General features: G+C 53.8%; 1 protein-coding gene across 4 annotated transcripts; it reads left to right on the top strand.

The window, feature by feature from the left end:
• The first annotated feature begins 918 nt into the window (after positions 1-918).
• On the top strand, positions 919-18,597 carry CLK3 (CDC like kinase 3). Of its 4 annotated transcripts, none has more exons than XM_077318146.1 (14): positions 919-1,140; positions 6,678-6,829; positions 7,413-7,478; positions 9,143-9,359; positions 11,675-11,768; positions 12,134-12,200; positions 13,262-13,378; positions 14,127-14,293; positions 14,770-14,864; positions 15,260-15,389; positions 16,056-16,138; positions 16,896-16,975; positions 17,572-17,662; positions 18,177-18,597. In XM_077318146.1, the coding sequence occupies exons 2-14, from the start codon at positions 6,678-6,680 to the stop codon at positions 18,360-18,362; spliced, it is 1,545 nt and encodes a 514-aa protein (XP_077174261.1). In that variant the 5' UTR covers positions 919-1,140; the 3' UTR covers positions 18,363-18,597. The 4 variants fall into 4 exon arrangements, with proteins under 4 accessions (XP_077174261.1, XP_077174260.1, XP_077174263.1 ...); XM_077318145.1 differs by having other exon boundaries at positions 921-1,100; XM_077318148.1 differs by lacking the exon at positions 919-1,140 and adding an exon at positions 1,363-1,381.
• Positions 18,598-19,068: the final 471 nt, after the last annotated feature.

Consider the following 19,068-nt stretch of genomic DNA (forward strand, 5'->3'; position numbering starts at 1 on the left):
TGGGGCTGCCAACCTCCTGGTTGTGGCTGGAGATCTCCCAGAATCACAACTGGTCTCTAGATGGCATCGATCTGTCCCCCTGGGGAAAACAGACTCTCAGGAAGGTCAGCTTTCAGGCAAGGTACCCCACTGAGGTCTCTCCCCAAATCCCCCCCCCAGGCTCCATCCCCAACAAATTGCCCAATACAGAGCTTGGCAATGCGAGCTGGGCACCTGCATCAGCTACCTTTCTTCTCCCTTGTGAGGTAGGTGGGGCTGAGAGAGCTCTGGGAGAACTACCTCTGTGAGAATACCTCTAGAAGAACTGTGACTGGCCCAAGGTCAGTGGAGGAGTGCTGGGGAATCAAAAGCTGGTTCGATAAGAGGCCGCCACTCTTTAACCACCACACCAAAATCGCTCCCAATTGCTTTCTGACTGGTATCTGACTGCTTCAACCACAAAAAAGCCCCAAAAAAAGAGAATTCAGACTTGTCTGTTTATTCGTTTTTCGTGTATGCACAAACCTATTTTGCTCTCTGTAGACAACAGAAAGGCAATGTTGATCACCCATTGCTACCCCTCTGGATTTTCCCATGGGATAGCCCTGCACGAGTATAATGAAAAACGGTTGCAAAGATATTTCTATTTTTAATATAAGCAATTATAAAAAAAAAAGGGGGGGGATAAAATTTAAACGTCTCCCAAATTGTCCAGCAATAAAAGTTAAAATCATATAAATAAATGAGCCAACCGGGAAGAGCGGCCTATAAATCTAAAGTTTATTATCATTATATTTTCTGTGTATTTTATTACACCCCAGCGTCCACAAACCGGAACCGGAAGTGGTTGCGGCGCACCGCCGATCCTGCCCTCTTCGGCCGCTTGTTCCGCTCGCTCTTTGCCGCAGTCCTCCATCGCGACAGAGTGGCGCGGCTAGAGCGGCCACAGGCGTCGGCGGGCCGCTCTCGCCGGCGCGCCGCGTCCTCTCGCTCCCCAGCTTGGGCCTCCGGGGCTGTCGGAGTGCGCCTGCGCGGAGCTTCGTTACGACGGAGGAGGAAAAGCAGAGCGGGCGGCCGCCGGAAACCTCCGCTCTCCCTCGGTGGGCGTCGAGAGCAGCGCGGTGAGGGGCCCTTCGGACCGCTTCGGGGGCTGAGGCGCCGGTAGGGACGGCCGCCGAGGCCGCGCCCGTGAGGAGAATCCGGAGGCCGAGGTCGGGGGGGGGGGGGGGGACGGGGAAGGCGGGGCCATTTTCCTCTCAGAGCAGTAGGCCTTGGCCACGCCCCCTCCGCAAGCCCCGCCCCTTTCTCGGGCGGCGAAGCGGCCGCCGCGGTCTCGGGCTGGCGCGCGGGTGCGATCGCGATATCTCGTTCCTGCGCTGGCCGCCGCGTTCTCGCTGGGAAGGTAGGAAGGTCTCGCGAGAGGTTCCCCTCCTCTGCCCTTTTCCTCCCCCCCCCCGCATCCTGCCGGCGACGCGGTGGCTCGTCCCTTTTCTCCCCGGAGGGGCACCCCGAGGGTCGCGGGTTCGAGTCTCCGACGGCGAAAGGGATCTCGGCTAGCAGGCAGGTTGGCGGGGGACGGGCCTTAAAATGGGCACGGCGGTTCTCTCTCGGGCCTGGGCGGCGACCAGTTTGGGGTGGGCTTTGGTTGCTTCGTATTGTCCCCGTCGCTTCACACCAGCCCTGCGAGGTAGGCCCAGTTAGGGAGGCCGGCTTCCTTGGTGGGGCCTGGGGGTCCCCTGGAATTCCAGCTCCTCTCCAGGCGACAGAGATCTGCCCCCCTGGAGAAAATGGCCGCTTGGGAGGGGGGAGTCTAGGGCGGGAGTGGCCGAACTGTGGCTCTGCAGAGGCACTGCAATCCCCATGGGCCCCTGCCAGCACATCTGGAGAGCCGCAGTGTGGCCAGCCCTGCTGTCGGGCATTGTTCCTTCCCTAGGGATCCCCTGGAATGAGCTCATCTCCAAGCGACAGAGATCGGTTCCCCTGGAGGGAATGGCTGCTTGGGAGGGTGCTCTGTGCCATTATACTCCAGTGAGGTCGCTCCCCACCCCAAATCCTGCCCTCTCTTGACTCCATCCCCCAAATCTCCAGGTATTTCCCAACCCAGAGCTGGCAACCGTAGGCTGAGAGTGTGTGAGTGGTCCAAGGTCACCCAGTAATCTGGATCTCCCAGCTCCAAGGGTGTGAAGTATGCAAGGGGCACAAAGTTATTTCCAGCACACAGCGAGGATTTGAACCCGGGTCTCCCAGCCCTCTGGACCAATGCATCCCTCTGGCTTTTGCCTTGCGTGCAAAATGACTATGAAATACTGCATGTGGCTCAAAAAAGACCCTTCTGGGTGCGTGGCAGTCTCTGTTAGTGGTTTTTGGTTTGTTTTTTGGTTGCCTCTAAATAACATGGAAATGTATCAGCTGATGGGTGTTTAAATTATGCATGCTTTTTGCATTTATTATTGGGGAGCTGGGGAGAGAGGTGGAGCTGTTTTGCCAGCCAGTCCCAGAAAAATAAAGTATGCTTAGGGAATCTTGCTTCAGAAATTTTTGAAGGCTCTGTTGTTAGGGGAAGATATTTCTCCACGGTGGGGGAAACGCCATCTTGCCAATCCAAGTAGGCAGTTCTGAGCTGGATAGTTTCACTGTGTATGTTTCATATGCTCCTGCTGCTTGCACAGGCCTAGTTCATAGCGTTGCCAGTCTCCAGGTTGAGCCTGCAGAACTTCTGTTTTTACAACCATCGATAGAAAGCAGTTCCCCTGAAGAAAATCTTTGCTTTGGATGATGGACACTAGGGACTTGTAGCCTGCTCAGGTCTTTCCCCTCCCTAGGCTCCCCCATCCCAAAACTCTAGGTATTTCCCAATCCCACTAATTCAGTGTTTAGAAAAGAATCAGAGCAGCAGCACGTTGCCCTTTTCTACTCCTGTGGGCAGACTAACACACCTGCCCATCTCTGCTGCATCAGGTGGAGGTGGCAGTTGGGAGTTTGCTCCCCCCCCCCAAATTCTTTTTTCTTTAAAGCATATTTGAAGGTTTACGTAACACTTCAGACTGCAGTGGAACCGAGCCAATGCTAGACCAGACTGTGTGACTGCCTGCTCCTTTCTATCGGGGAGGATTTTTCCACAAAGGAAACTCGCATGTCACAAAGGAAGATGGATATTATCTGGTTAAGGGGCTTCTGCTCGGACGTGAATTCTTTTTCCCTTTTGCCAGGACAGAACGTCCGGTGGAAGTAGATCCCGATTTAGCTTTGATCGCATATGATCTCGTACAAACTTGCACAGGCTTCTAGTGGGATTCTGGTGGGATGGAATGTTTATGACTGGGGTTTGGGCAGTTCAGTTATAGAAAGGTAGCATTAGTACATCCAAGGGAAGGATGGCTCTCTCTCAAAGGCTGGTTTTCAGTCATTCCTTATTGGCTCCAGTTTCTCATCGGCCATAGAACAAGCCGGACAGATGGCTCTGATTTGAGGACTAAGCTTTAAAAAAGCTAGGTTCCCCTTTATAAAACAGGAGGCCCAGTTGGCCATGCAGCCCAATGGAACGTCTGCTTGAGTCAGGAGCTGCCACTGGACTCGTGAATCACAGTGCTTTTAAAACTGGATGCAGGGCAAGAGACCTGTCTTTAGTAACCAAAACAGAAGGACAGACGCCCGTGACGTGTTCCTGTGGGACAACTGGTTTTACCAGTAGGCCAGTTTGAGTGGGGTGCTGGGACGTGGCAAGAATGCCCTGGCGTTGAATCCAGACGTGGCTCTCTGCCCGGTCCTTCCTTTCCCTCCCTCCATAACGAGGGATGGAGAGCCCCCGTTTCATTTGGAGAGTTTACCTCTCAGATAAGTCTTTTGGCACCCTGGTGATGGTTGTGCTTCTGAGAATTTCAAGCTCTTTAAAAATGGTATGTTTGCTTCTTTAAAACTCCTGTTTGGATTTTTAAAAATGCGATATTTTTTCTTATTTAAAACAGTGGGAGTTACATGACAAAAAGCAGGTTGACTGACATTGAAGCCAGCTATCCTGTTGGCTGGTTTTTTAATTTGAGGATGTCACTTTGGAAGCTCTGTTTCCTTTAGACTCTGAAGTGGGTGGGTGGAAAGTACTCCTCATTCAGATATGGGGGGGGGGGGCTAAGCCTCCCCCCCCCCCAAATCTTGAAATACATAACTATAGAGCTGTTTTATATTGTTGTTCAGGAGAAGCCGCTCTTAGACTTTTGAGATTTGGTCCCTTGGGTGTTTTGATTGATTCCCTTGCGAGTTTAGAGCTGAGTTCCGTGGTAATGCACAGCAAATCTCTCTTGGGATTGTTAGCTAACACAGTAGCTGTTTTACGTTGACCCAGTAGCTAGACTAATGGAAGAAGTTGGCCCTTCAGCGCTCATGTCTCTTGCAGGATAAAGTTACCAGAAGGGATCCGAGGAATTTGCTGTGAGCAGGAATAGGGGATGGCTTCTTTGTTTGTTTATTAGACTTGTATACCACCCTCCCTTCTCTCTCATTCTGAAACACACCAACACTTCCACCTGCAGCGATGACAAATGCATGCATTGCGTCAACGTAAGAACAAATTGAGGGGCTGGGGTGCATCATTAAAGGTTAACTGTGACGCCTTAACAAAGTGTCCGTTGGGCGGCTGGGGGGAGGCAGGGATGGAGAAGACCGAATTGTCCCCTGGGCGCCTTAATTGCATTTGAGGTTATCGCTTGCACATCCTCATCCGGCTGCATTTGCTGCCGGGTTCCCAAATTGGGCACCAATGCGCTTTTATATCATGGGAGAGGCGTTAGGTGTCCGCGTCACTGTGCTTGGAGCAGCTCCAGCCCCAAGCAGGAGCTGCTGTCGGTGACTAAACGGGAAACGGGTTTTCTCCCAGATGTATCCATTAAGACGTCTCTCTCCCGCTGGCTCCGTCGGTTCCTTTCTAGCCATTTCGTGGGGATGTCAGGAGAACCGTGGGGGACGTTCTGCCCTCTTCCCCCACCTAAATTACAGCCTTGCAAAAATAAACCGGCCGTTCCTGTGCGCTGCGTTATAAATAAAACTCTCTGTGCCGCTGCACAAAATAATCTGCTTCTGGGTGCATCCTGGCACCGTGAAACATCTTGCCAGGCTGCAAAAGCTGCGTTCGCTGTATGTTAGACATTCCGGCATAAGCCGAAAACAAACAGCGATTATAAGGTGTCGGAACCAGCACCAATTAGCTCAGGCAAACATTTATATAGGGCAGGGGTCCCCAAATGCTTTGAGCCTATGGGGGCGCATGGAATTCTGGCCCAGGGTGGCAAGCACAGTCACAAAATGGCTGCCGCAGGAGGCAGAGCCAACCCCAGGATGTCACCATTCCAGGCAGAAGCTCTCTTTAGCACGGTGCCTTTTGATTTGTACAGAAGCCCCACCTGGCCCTGCCCACATTTCTAAAAGCAGGCGCCAGGAAAGGGGTCAGTGGGTGACCCCTGGTATAGGGCACCCTATCGTTGGGGACCCCTGGTCGTTGGGGACCCCTGGTATAGGGCATCCAAATGCTGCAGAATTGTAAGTCAGCAGTCTGCCATTCCGCTCATTCAATTTACGTCCCTTCTTGCAACTGAAGTAGACCTTCTTTCTGCACAAAGAGCCACTTAAGCAGGGAGGGTGGCATCTCCTTCAGCTAAGGGAAGGGTTCGCTCTCTGCTGAACTGGGCTGGTAGGATATAGGCCATTGTGTTTGAGATGACTGGGGCACAAGAGGGCATTTGCAATGGAGATTACTTTAATCCACCTGACTCTTGTAACAATCGAGGAGAGTGGAATTAGGATTCCATATTCCTGCCCCGGGGACTTTCAGAAGTAGTTCCAAAAGCTGGGAGACATTGATCACTCTAATTCCCCTTTGTCCCTAGAACAATGCCACTTCCTGGGATACGGACATGGCCACTTTGAATGTCCCCAGGTGTTTCCCTTAAAGGAGGGTGGGGGGCTTAAATGTGCCCCTGCAGCGCAGCATAATGCACCGGTTCAAATTCCTTTCAAACTTCTGTCCTCGAGTTTACTGAAAACCAAAATAAGATTGTTCTGATAATAATCCCCAGCTAGCAGAGCTTTCCTTTTAGGCTATTAACGCCTGGCCACCGGTCTTCCGAACGTTGTGTTCTGTGGCCGAACCAATCCAGGCCGTTGCCTGAGATGCCGACTTCCTAGCGCAGAGTTCCGATTCGGCCCAGTTTCCAGCTCACTTATTTACCTGCAGGTTCCGTGGAGTTCAGAGAAGCCCGATCTCAAGTTGGCAGCTTCAAGAACCACGCGTTCATCCAGCCGCATCGTTGCGGGTCTCGCCTTTGGGTCGGCCGCAGCGGCAACCTCGGGCCCGCAGTCCCAAAAGCACTCTGCGTCAGTACAGCTGCCAACGTGGGATCGGGAAATCCAACGGCGTCTCTGAGCTTTCCCGGTCGCCTTTGAGCAATGTCTCTTCTCCAGCCGAAGCCGGGTGATAAACAGGCAGTGTGCCTTTAACAAGCAGGCCTTGAAGGGCGCAATGCTTATGTCACAAAGGCACTTTTGCTGGCACTGGGTATTCTTGAGGCCTGTATTTCCTAGCCTAGTAACGATCACTGGATGTACAATAAAGGCAGACACGCAGCACTGGCCAAGATTGCCGGCCCACATCTGTGGGAGTCACTAGGAGAGCCTCGGTGTTTACGTCGGAGTTTCTTTTACGTCCCCAGATGCATCACTGCAAGCGCTACCGCTCCCCGGAGCACGATCCCACCATGAACCACAGATGGAAGAGGAGGCGGTCTCGAAGCCGGGAGCACCACGAAGGGAGGCCACGCTACCCCAGTCGCCGGGACCTGTCACGAAGGTCGCGTTCCAGAAGGTGAGCTGCACCGCGCTTTGGGGAACAAACCCTTGCGTCTCTTTGACCGCGTCTCCCCACATTCTTCTGCTGACATATATTACCAACCGTGCAGGCCAGGTGGAGGATGGTGGTGGTGGGGTGCTTTATTGTTGATAATTTAACTGACGGTTTTAATATTTTGATGCTGCTTTAACCGTTGTGTTGATTTTTTTTTTTTATCCTGTTGTGAACCGCCCCGAGCTGGTTGGTCCAGCTGGGGGGGGGGGAGTGGGGAGGGCTGGCTGGCTGGCCCAGGAATAGATGAAACTGAAGAAGGGAGCGCAAAGGTCACCAGTGTTTTAAAATTGCGACCAGGTGACGGTTTAGCACAGGGCTGGCCGCGCCGCGCCGGCAGGGGCTCGTGGGAATTGTCGTGCGTGGACATCTTGAGAGCCACAGTGTGGCCACCCCTGGTTTAGCAGAATGTGAGCAATAACAACTGGACTGCCATTAACTAACAAGGAGGACCCCCCCCCCGGCCCCGTTTGAGTCCTTGATCCAGCAGTCTTCAATGGTATTTCTTTGTTTATTTAATTTATTTATATCCCACCTTTCTTCCCAGTGGGGACCCAGCGCAGCTCACGTCCTTCTCTTCTCCTGCATATTATCCACACAACAACCCTGTGAGGTAGGTAAGGCCGAGAGCGCAACTAGCCCACGGTCGCCCAGCGAGCTTCCGTGGCGCAAACGGGGATAAAGAGGGGGCCGCTAAAGAGGCCCGTTTGTCCCGTTTCATATTAAGGGGGGGGGAGGTAGGAGTACAATGTTGAAAACTAACATTTTACTACAAAGAAAAGCATGGTGCCGTACAACTGAGATTTCCCACTCGAGATCTTGGCTTAGTGGTCCAAAGGGAACGGCAGGCATCTCGTCTGACAAGGAGAGTCAGATATTTATGGGCTTTTGCCTGATACTGAATCAGCCCCTTGGTCCATCAAGGTTACTCCTGTCTATTCAGGCTGGCAGCGGCTCTCCAGGGTCCCAGGCAGAGATCTTTCAAATCGCCTGCTACCTGGGACCTTCTGCATGTTCTGCCACAGCCAGAGACTTCCCTAAGCCAAATTAGAACACGCGGGGCCGTTCCCATCCCCTACTGCTCAGGCCTTTCACTTGGAGATTCCGCGGGATTGAACCTGTGACCCTCAGGCAGGCAAAGTAGATGTTCCACCACTGAGCTGCAGTGGTAATATTTCCTTTTGTCCTACTGGCAACAAACTGCCCACCAGGCCTGTCTAACAGGCTGCTGTTGGCTGAGATTGGCCCACCCGTTCCCCTCTGCAAGCCTCTAAGGAGCTCTCCTCCACCAATTTGTCCCTGTTCCTGCGGTGTGTGACAGTAGGGGGTTGTAAGAATTATGCTGAGCAGACAGCTGGGCCCGGCCTGTTGACAGTGGAGTCTGAGCTACTCGTTCTGCCAGTCCCAGGAGCCTGGGCGGCCTTTCCCCACAATTACAGTTCACAGGAGTCTGCCGCTTCAGCTCCTCCAGCCGTCTCTGCCTTGCCCTGCAGTGAAAGGATGAGCGAGTTGAAGCGTACCTTGCCTTCTTTTGCGGGATTGCAGCAGAGCAGCCAAATGACAGCTTTGCACTGCAGAAGGTTCCCAATTCAGTTTGTGGCTGCAGTTCAAAGAATCAGGAGAAGGCCTTGATCTGGGACCCTGGCTCAGGGGCAGAGCCTCTGCTTGGCAGGCAGAAGGTCCCCGGTTCACTCCCCGGCATCTCCAGTTAAAGGACCAGGCAGGAGGGGATGGGGAAGGCCTTGATCTGGGACCCTGGCTCAGGGGCAGAGCCTCTGCTTGGCAGGCAGGAGGTCCCAGGTTCAATCCCCGGCATCTCCAGTTGAAAGGACCAGGCAGGAGGGGATGGGGAAGGCCTTGATCTGGGACCCTGGCTCAGGGGCAGAGCCTCTGCTTGGCAGGCAGAAGGTCCCAGGTTCAATCCCCGGCATCTCCAGTTAAAGGACCAGGCAGGAGGGGATGGGAAAGGCCTTGATCTGGGACCCTGGCTCAGGGGCAGAGCCTCTGCTTGGCAGGCGGAACGGCCCAGGTTCACTCCCCGGCATCTCCAGTTAAAGGACCAGGCAGGAGGGGATGGGGAAGGCCTTGATCTGGGACCCTGGCTCAGGGGCAGAGCCTCTGCTTGGCCTGCAGAAGGACAAAGGTTCAATCCCCGGCATCTCTGGTTAAAGGACCAGGCAGGAGGGGATGGGAAAGGCCTTGATCTGGGACCCTGGCTCAGGGGCAGAGCCTCTGCTTGGCCTGAGTTTTGTAATCTGGCTTCTCTGCTTGATTCAGCCAGGACAGAATGCCCCATCAGAGACGATACCGGGACGGCATGGAGCCCGAGGTCTACCGTTTCGAAGAACGGAGCGCGTCTTTCGGAGAGGACTATTACTCTTCCCGCCGCTCCCGCCACCGCCGGCGATCCCGCGACCGAGAGCATCACCGGACACGGAAGCGCCAGCACCGCTGCCGGAAGCGCAGGACCAGGTCTTGTAGCAGTACCTCCTCGGTGAGTAGCATCCAAAACGAGTTCAGGATTGGTCAGGGACTTAACCGGCTTCTAGCTTCTCCACAGCTTTGTGTAACTCTGGGTGAGTACCTCTAACCTCTGCCTTTCTCCTCGGTACAGTGGTAGCGTTCCATTGCCTTGCTCCGGTCACACTAGCCGGTCTCGATGGTTCCCTCACGGGTGTGTTCCTCGAGGCGGATTTGGGCAGGAAACCCAGTCCAGCCCAGTAGGGCCGTGTGTCCGCGCGATCCAGGGGTCTGTGCGTTTGTAGCTTTAGAAATAGTTGCACCATCATTTGGCACGCTCTGGCTGGCTCGCGTGGCAATCCGCTTTTTAACCTTCTATTGTGATGCGGGGTGGTTCCGTTTGTGGGGGGGATACAGGGGCTGCCCTGAGCCAGGGTGGTGGGCCATTCCTTCCTACACCCATGACTCCTTGCAGCTAAGCGGAGCGATAGTGCGTTAGTAGGACGGCGCTGTAGCATTCCTTTCGTACAGCCTACAGAGGAGAAGGGGTCCTTTTCCCGTTCCCTGGAAAGACGCCAGCTACTTTCTAGCTGCTAGCGACTCCTCACGAGTCTGCACAAGCTGTGCTCCGCCAACCCAGACTCAGCTTTCCAGCCCTATAGAAGCAGGCTGCTAGGTCGGGGGCTTAGTTAACTCCTGAGCTGGGGCTGTGCCGGGAACCGAAGCGCAGCCCAGAAAAGGTTGTGATCCAGACTGGGTTGGGTCTCGAAAGGCTCAGGCCTCCGCTAGAAGGTCACATCCTGCACGGCAACGCCCACGCACGCTTTCTGCTTACTTCTCGGGAATCTCGTTTAGCGTTGGCTCATTGTTGAAGGGAAGCTGTCCTCACCGACCTTCGCGGCGATTCATAAGCCGCGAACGTCACCCCCAAGTCCCATCCCTACAGAGAGCATGAAACGTTAGGGCCAGGGGGAAGAGAGGGAGGCCGAGGCCCTCATCCGACTCCGTTCCTGCCCCTCGGTTGCATTGGGCGCAGCCCTGCCGGGTTTTAGCGGTCGCTTGATCGGTTGTGGTGGAGGACCAACCTGTCCTCCTCTTCCGTTTTCCGGTCACATTTGCTGTACGTCTCGGAGTTTGACATAATTGTTGCGACTGTAAATGTGACCCCATTGGGGGGGAATTAGCCCCATGGTTATGCGCGTGCGATACTAAAAAAGTGTGGATTTTGTTGGGGTGGGGGAGAAACCCTTTAAAACTCTCTCTGTACTCTGAATCTTCTTTTAAGGATCTCCTGAACTGCTCTCTCCCCTTTCCCCCTGATTTTCCAGACCTTCTGTTAGGATCCGTGTGTTGTTGTGTGCTGCAGAGGAAAGGAAACAAGGCTGGGGGTGGGGTGGGGTGAAGTGAAGTGGAATGGAGTGAGGCCTGCGACCGGTTTCTTGCACCTTATGAGAGCGGGGTGGGGAATCCTTGAAACCCTTCCTGACATGTCAGGCCCTTCAGGATCGCTTGGTGGTTTTTGGTTCTTCCCCCCCCCCTCCCCTTCAGTAGAAGCCAGTCAGGATGCAGCTCTTTCTTTCCGAGAGCCGAAGCTCTGAGCTGAAAGGTTTCCTAAAGATTGGGAGGCACGGGTCCCCGTCGGCCTGCGGCACTCTGAAAGGCGCTAGTCAGCAGCAGCCCCAGATTATCCCAGTTCTGCCACGGCAGTCCCCGTCGGCTTCATTTCTGCCCGGAACAGAAAGGGAAGGGCTGGCTCCGGTCCGGTTCGGCGCTTAGGACAGGGAGAAGGGAGGTTTCTCTAGCTGAGCTGACTTGATTTGGGGCTTGCCCGCGGTCACCGTTGCTGATGGAAAAGCTGCTGTCCCGGAGTCCTTTTTGCTGCACGGCAGGCTCTTTTCTCCCCCACCCCCCAGCAGTGGAGAGCGGGCAGGATGTGTGTCCGTGGGAAGGGTGCCCAGCCCCCGGAGCCTCCCCCGGAACCACGCAGCGCTCGCCGGCGCGGTGCCGACGCCGCGCCCGCCCTCCCGTAGCTATTCAGAGTTCCTTTGACGTGCCCGTAGCTGTCTTTTTTTTTTTTTAACAAAAAAAAGAGAACGAAAGAAAGAAAAAGAAAACTTTTTTTTTGTTTTGAAGTCGGTTTTGTGTCTTGACGTGTCCCTTGCAATATCCCTATCGTTATATATGCTGTGTGCCTTATGAAATGCTGGAATCTGGAAAATCCAACCAACCAACCAACCACCGGACGCATCCGTCGTCTCTCCGCCTCTGAACGACAACTCAAATCTGCCAATCGGAACGGCCCGCTGTGTGCGATTGGTCGGATGGCGTTTCGGGGGGCGGTGTGTGCAGAGAAGCCAACAGAGCAGTAAGCGCAGCAGGAGCGTGGAAGATGACAAAGAAGGCCACCTGGTGTGCAGGATCGGCGATTGGCTCCAAGAGCGATGTACAGCCACCTTTCGTAAAACTTTACCTCTCTACTTTCTATCCCCCCCATGTTAGACCAGAACGCTCTCAGTGTTACGGGAGGGGTCGCTAGTGGTGTGGTCGTTTTATTTTCGCTTTTATCTCGTTTGTAAAACGGACTGACCAGTTTAAACAAAAAAATGAGAGAGAGAGAGAGAGAGAGAGAGAGAGAAAAGATTGCCTGAAAGAGAAAGTAGTCACTTGTGTGTGTTATTTAAAAAAGAAAAAGAATCTAGCATTTGAGAGAGCCTATTTTTCTTGGACTTGTATCATGCTGTGAAATTTCAGGACCCGCGCTCCCGCCGCGTCCCCGGGGCTCACGTGGGGTTCTGTTTTTTCTCCTAGACGAAATTGTCGGGAGCCTGGGCGAGGGGACGTTTGGGAAAGTCGTGGAGTGCGTGGACCATGCCAGGTAGGCCCTCCCGCCGTCTCTCCTCCAACCCCTTGAGCTGCAGTGAAACCCAGGACCTTTGGGCGATCCGGCATTCGACTGGAAGAGGACCGCGGTGTTTCAGTGTGTTCCTGTGGCTTCGTCTAAAAAGCAGTTCCCGGGCATTTCAGCAGGGTGACCCTTTAGGATGCTTTAGGATGCTTAGGGCTAATCCTGCGTTGAGCAGGGGGTTGGACTAGATGGCCTGTATGGCCCCTTCCAACTCTATGATTCTATGATTCTATGACCCACAAGTCTAAAGTCTTAATATTGTGAGCCTGTCGAGGACCAGGCCATGGCCTCTCCCCCCCGCCTCAAATGAAGGATCCCTCAGCTTCCATTGGTCCCCCTCCATGGCGCCTCACTTTCCAACAACACAGGAGAGAAACAACGGAAAGGCCTGGGTCAACTGGTAGGGAGGGCCCGTTTTGAGAGGCTTTGCGGCCCAGTGTTGGGTTCTAACCCACAAGGGGGAAAACACGGTTCTAAAAGACTGGACCTTTTCTCACTCGCAGGAAGAAGGGCCAAGTATGGTTGGGAAGCGTAGCTGTGGACATGCCCAACTGGAGCCCCTCCCCTGCCCACCCCTTCCAGCCTCCTCATTGGCTATTGGGGGGTCAGCAAGGCCATAGTGTGGTCATACCCCCCAATAAATGTTTAACAGATGTTAAAAATAGATTAAAAAATCAGTTCCCACCCATTCGGGAAACCCTTCCAAGGCCGTCAAGAAACTTCAGGGTTTTGGGAAAGCCTGCTCTTAAGTAGTGAAGTGTTGGAGCAAAAAATGCTACTTTTACAAGTCAAAACTGCCTTGGCATTAAAGTTGTGAGCGGGCCTACATTGGGCTTTTGTGTGAATGAGTTATTCCTCCCACAGACCCTCCGTTCCGAGCCTGCCCCGTTTTCTCCAGAGAACAGGTCTACCCACACTGCTAAGAGGCAAGAATTGGCACGCGGAGACCTTAAAAGGAGCGTCCTGACACACCTTACAGGGAACGCTGATTGCTGCTGAGTTTGCTCATGTCTCCTCCTTTCTTTCTGCAGAGGGAAGTCTCTGATAGCTCTGAAGATCATCCGAAACGTGGGCAAGTACCGAGAGGCAGCCAGGCTAGAAATCAACGTCTTAAAGAAAATCAAGGAGAAGGACAAAGACAACAAGCAGTAGGTCTCACCGCTGGGGTGGCAGGTTAAGAGGTTATTTGGCCCGTTCCCCACCACCACCAAGGGGCCTCCCGGGATCCGCCCTTCCAGTTTTCCCTCCGATCGAACACACTGATATCAAAAAGGCCGTTGAGGAAGGGCACTTGCCAGAGGCAGCCAGAAACTGGAACATGGTCATGTAGCTTTCTATATACTCTTGTAGCTGTCAGGGGTGCTGATACGCTTGCCTATAAGTAGGACTTTGAGGGCTGTACTGTTGATCCATCACAAGAAGGAAGAAGAGCTGCCTCATATTGGGGTTCAGCCAGCTGGGTGACCGTGGGCTGGCCACAGCACTGTTCTGACCGAGCAGGAATATCCGGGCTCTCTCAGCCTCACCCACCTCATCAGGGTGTCTGTCGTGGGGAGAGGAAAGGGAAGGCGACTGTAAGCCGCTTTGAGACTCCTTCGGGTAAAGAAAAGCGGCATCTAAGAACCAACTCTTCTTCTTCAGTGGAGTTGTGTACAATTCAAGAGAGCTTTGCAGTCCAAATAGCTGCCAATAATCCCACAGTAGGAACTCTCTCCTGCTGTTCCTGGACAGGAGTGGGCTATAAGTGGTTCCTACACATGGTTTTGATTGAGGGGGGGGATGAGCCCCAGTTTGGCTCGCTGAGACTTGCCTGATTCAGACTCGTCTTCCGGAGAAAGAGCAGCGGAGGGCTTTGAACGCAGTCTTCTCATTGGCCCTCTCCTCTGTCGTGTCCAGCTTGTGCGTCCTGATGTCGGACTGGTTTAACTTCCACGGCCACATGTGCATCGCGTTTGAGCTCTTGGGCAAGAACACGTTTGAGTTCCTGAAGGAGAACAACTTCCAGCCCTACCCACTCCTGCAGATCCGACACATGGCCTACCAGCTCTGCCACGCCCTGAAGTGTAAGCGGCCGGGCTTCTTGTTTTCTAAAGCTCGGCGGGGGCGAGGAGGGGGGTCCCCAGCACAGTGCCTGAGAGCGCCACGGTGCCACTGAAACCCTTTTGGGAGGCATTTTTAGAAAGTAGATAGGGCTTCCTTTTGCCCGTCCCGTCTGTCCTGAGCCATCGTTTCAGGGCATAAGCCTTAGAGCAGGGATAGTCAACCTGTGGTCCTCCAGATGTCCATGGACTACAGTTCCCATGAGCCCCTGCCAGCAAACGCTGGCAGGGGCTGATGGGAATTGTAGTCCATGGACATCTGGAGGACCACAGGTTGACTACCCTGCCTTAGAGAATGTGGCCAGGTTGCCTTTCCATCAGCTGCATGAAAACCCCTGCGGCCCATGCACAGGCGACCTTGCGCGCTGTGTCTCGGTGACTATTATAGACGCTTGTTGCCTGAGCCTACGACACCCTTTCTCTGCGTCTCTCTCCTGCAGTCCTGCACGACAACCAGCTGACTCACACCGACCTCAAGCCGGAAAACATCTTGTTTGTCAACTCGGATTACGACACCTTGTACAATGAGAAAAAGGTGGGTTTGGCCGGCACCTGCAAGCACCTGCCTTCGCCTTCTTCCCGTAGCCGCTTTCTCCCTTGAATGAAAGTCGGGAGGGACTCTGGGCTCTCAAATTCGTTGATAGTCCAAGGCATGACTTGTCTGCCTCCTGTGACTGCAGGGCCTGCTTGACATGCTCAGCGTTGGGCCGCAATCCCTCACTTTCTGCTTTGTGGCTGACATTCATCTCTAGGGCTCTCCAGATGTCCGTGGACAACCATGGCCGTCAGGCCCTGCCAAGCACGTTCAGTTGGCATGGGCTCATGGGAACTGTAGTCCACGGACAGCTGGAGAGCCACTGCTTAGCCACCCCAGTCAGCTAGAGCATCCTGTCTTTGGGAGCTAACCTGCAGCGTTATGTGTGTTAACAGAGCTGCGAAGAGAGGCTGATCAGGAACACGAACATCCGGGTTGCCGATTTTGGGAGCGCCACCTTCGATCACGAGCATCACACCACCATCGTGGCGACCCGGCATTATCGCCCGCCGGAGGTGATCTTGGGTGAGCTGGCTTTCCTTTTTGCTGTGTCTCTGAGGATCCGGGCATAGGCAAGAGGTATCTGTGTGGAAGAACACACTGTGCCCGCCAAGACGCCATGCTAAATGGCGGAGGTGCCAAGAAACCACCCCCCTTGCGTGTACTGCTCCTCTTTAAACTGGAGGGGCTTCAGGAAGGGGTGCCCCCGAACAAACAGGAGAGCAGAGCTAGTGAGCTGATGGGGGGGGGGAACACGAAAGCAGAGCAGGTAAGGGTTTTCACACCCAGTTCTGCCCTGACACTGGTGGGCCAGGCTAGCTTGATCTCATCTGATCCCGGCACCTTAAGCAGAATTGGCCCAGGTTAGAATTTGGAGAGGAGACCACTAGGGAAGGCTAGAGGAGGGGTATGGCAAACCTTACAGAGTCTCACCACAAGTCACCTGTGACTTGGTGGCTCTTGACACACCCACACCTGGATAGGCCAGACAATAGATTCAGGTGGTTCGCCATGTTTGTCTGAAGGGACAGAACAAAATGTGAGTCTCCAGACTGTCACTTTGTTCTAGCGTTCCCCTTGCAGCTAGAGGAAGGAAGCACAAAGGAGGGAATTAATTCATGTATGTGTATCATGGGGGGGCCTCAGAATGATTTCCAGCGTTCATTCCACATTGCGTGTTCCTCTCCGCAGAACTGGGCTGGGCGCAGCCGTGTGACGTGTGGAGCATCGGCTGCATTCTCTTTGAGTACTACCGGGGGTTCACGCTCTTCCAGGTATGTCCATGGATGTCCATCTATTCCGCCTTTCCCTTAAATGTTTCCCTCTGTGGTCAGTGACTGTTTTTGTAAGTCCAAGATGTCACAGGGTGGCTTTTGGGCTCGTCAGACTTCCGAAAGTGGTGTCAATCCAGGAGCAGTGGGAGAAGAGGAAAGGCAGATTTGATGGGGCGTGGCTCATGGTCTCGTAGGCTTGGCAGAAAGTTAAGGGCATAAGAAAATCCCTGCTGCATGAGAGCAATAATTCAGAATTCTGTTGCAGGCAGCAGGCAGCCAACCATAGGGCATAGAGACAACACCTTCCCGATATTGCATCCTGGCTCTGGGATGCAGAGGCTTCCTGCGTTTGAATGTGACGGTTCCCGTCAGCCACCGTAGCTGCTAGAAATAAACATCTGTCTTTTGGCCAGACTTGAGACAATCCAGCCCCTTAGCTGCTAGTGTCCAGGCGGCCGCTGACAACCGTTTTAATCAGGATTGCGTTTATTTGTTTACCCCTCGGATTTGACGGCTTCCCTTTTTTCGGTTTTTACTGCTTGGCGGTTGTAATTGGAGCGTTCACCTTGGGACCCTTTATGGGGCGGTGCGATCGTTTTATTTACTGTGCTTTAATAAATCATTTATCTCACGAGCCGCCTTGACTTTCGCCGAGCGGGAATGACACCTAGGAGAGGCTTTTCAAGCAAAACAGAAAAAGGGGAAAAGGTCTGCTGGGCAGAGATCAACGTTGGGCATCCTTGTTTTCCCTTTGCAGACCCACGAGAACAGAGAGCACCTGGTGATGATGGAGAAAATCCTGGGCCCGATCCCGCAACACATGATCCGCAAAACAAGGTGAGCCTGTCGGAGTGGTTCATTTATTTATTACATTTGTATACCGCCTCGGCCTCCCGCCGGAGCGTTCGATGGAAACACCCCAAAGCAGTCCAGACCGTTTTGCTGAGAATCTCGGCTCTGTTTTATCCGTCAGCCTGAGCCAGGAAGTTCAGAGTGTAGGTCTGCGGTAAAGCAGCCGATCCTGGGCCACTCAGCCTCAGCCCCCTTCCCTGTGGACCTGACAACGGCCTCCTACTTCCCACTGCCCCCTGCTTTCGTAGATTTGAGGAGAGTCAGTGCACGGTGTAAGTCTGAAAGTAGATAACTCATTCTAGATGGTAGTGAGAGGACCGTGGGTCAATGCCAGAGAAAATTAGCCATTACCAGCCACCAACAAAGCCCCCCCCCCCCTTCCCCACAGCCATCTACACACCTGGCCTGCAGGGTTCCCCATACGCAAGTTCAGTATGTTTTATCCAAGATTGTTGGTGGTACAAACCTCTAGAGAAGCCCTCAGGAGAAGATGGGGAACGGTCCCAGCTCTTTAAGGCTTCGCCAGTGGGAGTAGCTGCCTCTCTCTCATCTCTTCTGCCTCTCCCCCCCCCCATCCCCAGGAAGCAAAAGTACTTCCACAAGGGCAGTTTGATGTGGGACGAGAACACTTCCGACGGGAGATACGTCCAGGAGAACTGCAAGCCGCTGCAGGTGGGTAGAGCGAGCGGCATTACCGAAAATTCAAGAAAAAGACAGGTTTGCAGGAAGGCTGCTCTGGCCTCATGGTGCTCCGCCGGTGATGGGTTATAGGCAGAGGGGGGGGGGTGCTCTCCCCCCGCATGAGCTCCCCAACTTTTTATCCTGCGCACTCCGGGCGGCAGACTCATTCAATGAGGAAGCCCAGGTGCTGGGGAACTTTTAAAAATAATGCAGCAGAAAAGAAGGAGATGGAACTGATATCATGGGGGCTGCTGCTGCAAATGTTATTTCCGTCCGCACGAGGAGTCTGACCTTTAAGGGCCGATCAGAAGCCCTGCTGTGCAGGAAGCCCACCCAGCCACACCCAGTTTCTAGAGCCTCTTTGCGGGCGCCAGGAAAGGGCTCAGCGGGCACCACATGCCGCCAGCCGCTCCCGGAACATACTTAATCCGACTCTCGGATCCTCCCGCTCACGTGTCTCTTTCCTCGTTCTCGTTCACACCCGGCTTCCCTTCCCCGTCCCCAGACGTACATGCTGCACGAGGGCTCCGAGCACATGCAGCTCTTCAACCTGATGAGACAGATGTTGGCCTTTGACCCCGCCCACCGGGTCACCTTCGCCGAAGCGCTGCTCCACCCGTTCTTCGCCGGCCTGTCCCCCGAGGAGAGGCGACTGAGTTGCCGAGACTCAAGCCGGGACCTGAGCAGATGACAGACGGGCGAAGGCGGAGGTCCCGGCGGGAACGTGTACATAGTCCGAGACTGGCCCGACTGCCGTGTCGGCGACGCCAGAGACCCTTGCGTAGCGCACCGTTTGGAGGCAACAGTGCAATGTCCAACGGACCCTGGTCATGGGAGGGGGAAGAGACGGCTCCCGAAAAGCACAGATATGTCTCATATTTATATGTTGTAAAGTTCAAAATAAAGCGTTTCATATTGTTTGATAATTTACTTGTATGATTGCGTCCAGCTATTTTTGCTCCCAGCTCTACTGATTATTTTTTTTTCTTCTTCTTCTTCTTCTCTCCCCCTTCTTTTTCGGTCTTAACAATAAAAACAGTGGTTTTGTATCTTGCCACGAACCTGCAAGGAACTAGTTTGTTTCCTCGATGCGTGCCAGTGAAGTCTTATGTTTTACTGTGCGAGGAGTCAGAAAAACGGGAGGGCCAGGTCTCAGGAGGGGGTAGATCCACGGATGCCTAAATCTTTGCGTTGGGGCCATGCCGAGAGAAAGGAGGCTTTTCTCCGGAATTGGAAGTTTGCCCATAAAGTCTTAAAAATTAATGGAATCTGTATTGGAGGGCTAATTTCTTCAAATGTTCACAGATTACTTTCCTGTGCAGCGGCCTACTCAGAGGGTCGAGGAAAGGAAGAGAAGAAGGGACTATCGATGGAGAAGCGGAGGAAGGAAGAGGGCG

Source organism: Paroedura picta, chromosome 18 (genome assembly GCF_049243985.1).
Source record: "Paroedura picta isolate Pp20150507F chromosome 18, Ppicta_v3.0, whole genome shotgun sequence".
NCBI classification, from domain to species: domain Eukaryota; kingdom Metazoa; phylum Chordata; class Lepidosauria; order Squamata; family Gekkonidae; genus Paroedura; species Paroedura picta.

Coding starts and splice junctions, on each gene's coding strand:
- CLK3 (XM_077318146.1), top strand. CDS start 6,678: ATGCATCACTGCAAGCGCTACCGCTCCCCGGAGCACGATCCCACCATG. Junction 13,379..14,126: donor AAGGACAAAGACAACAAGCA/GTAGGTCTCACC, acceptor TGTCGTGTCCAG/CTTGTGCGTCCTGATGTCGG. Junction 14,294..14,769: donor GCTCTGCCACGCCCTGAAGT/GTAAGCGGCCGG, acceptor TCTCTCCTGCAG/TCCTGCACGACAACCAGCTG.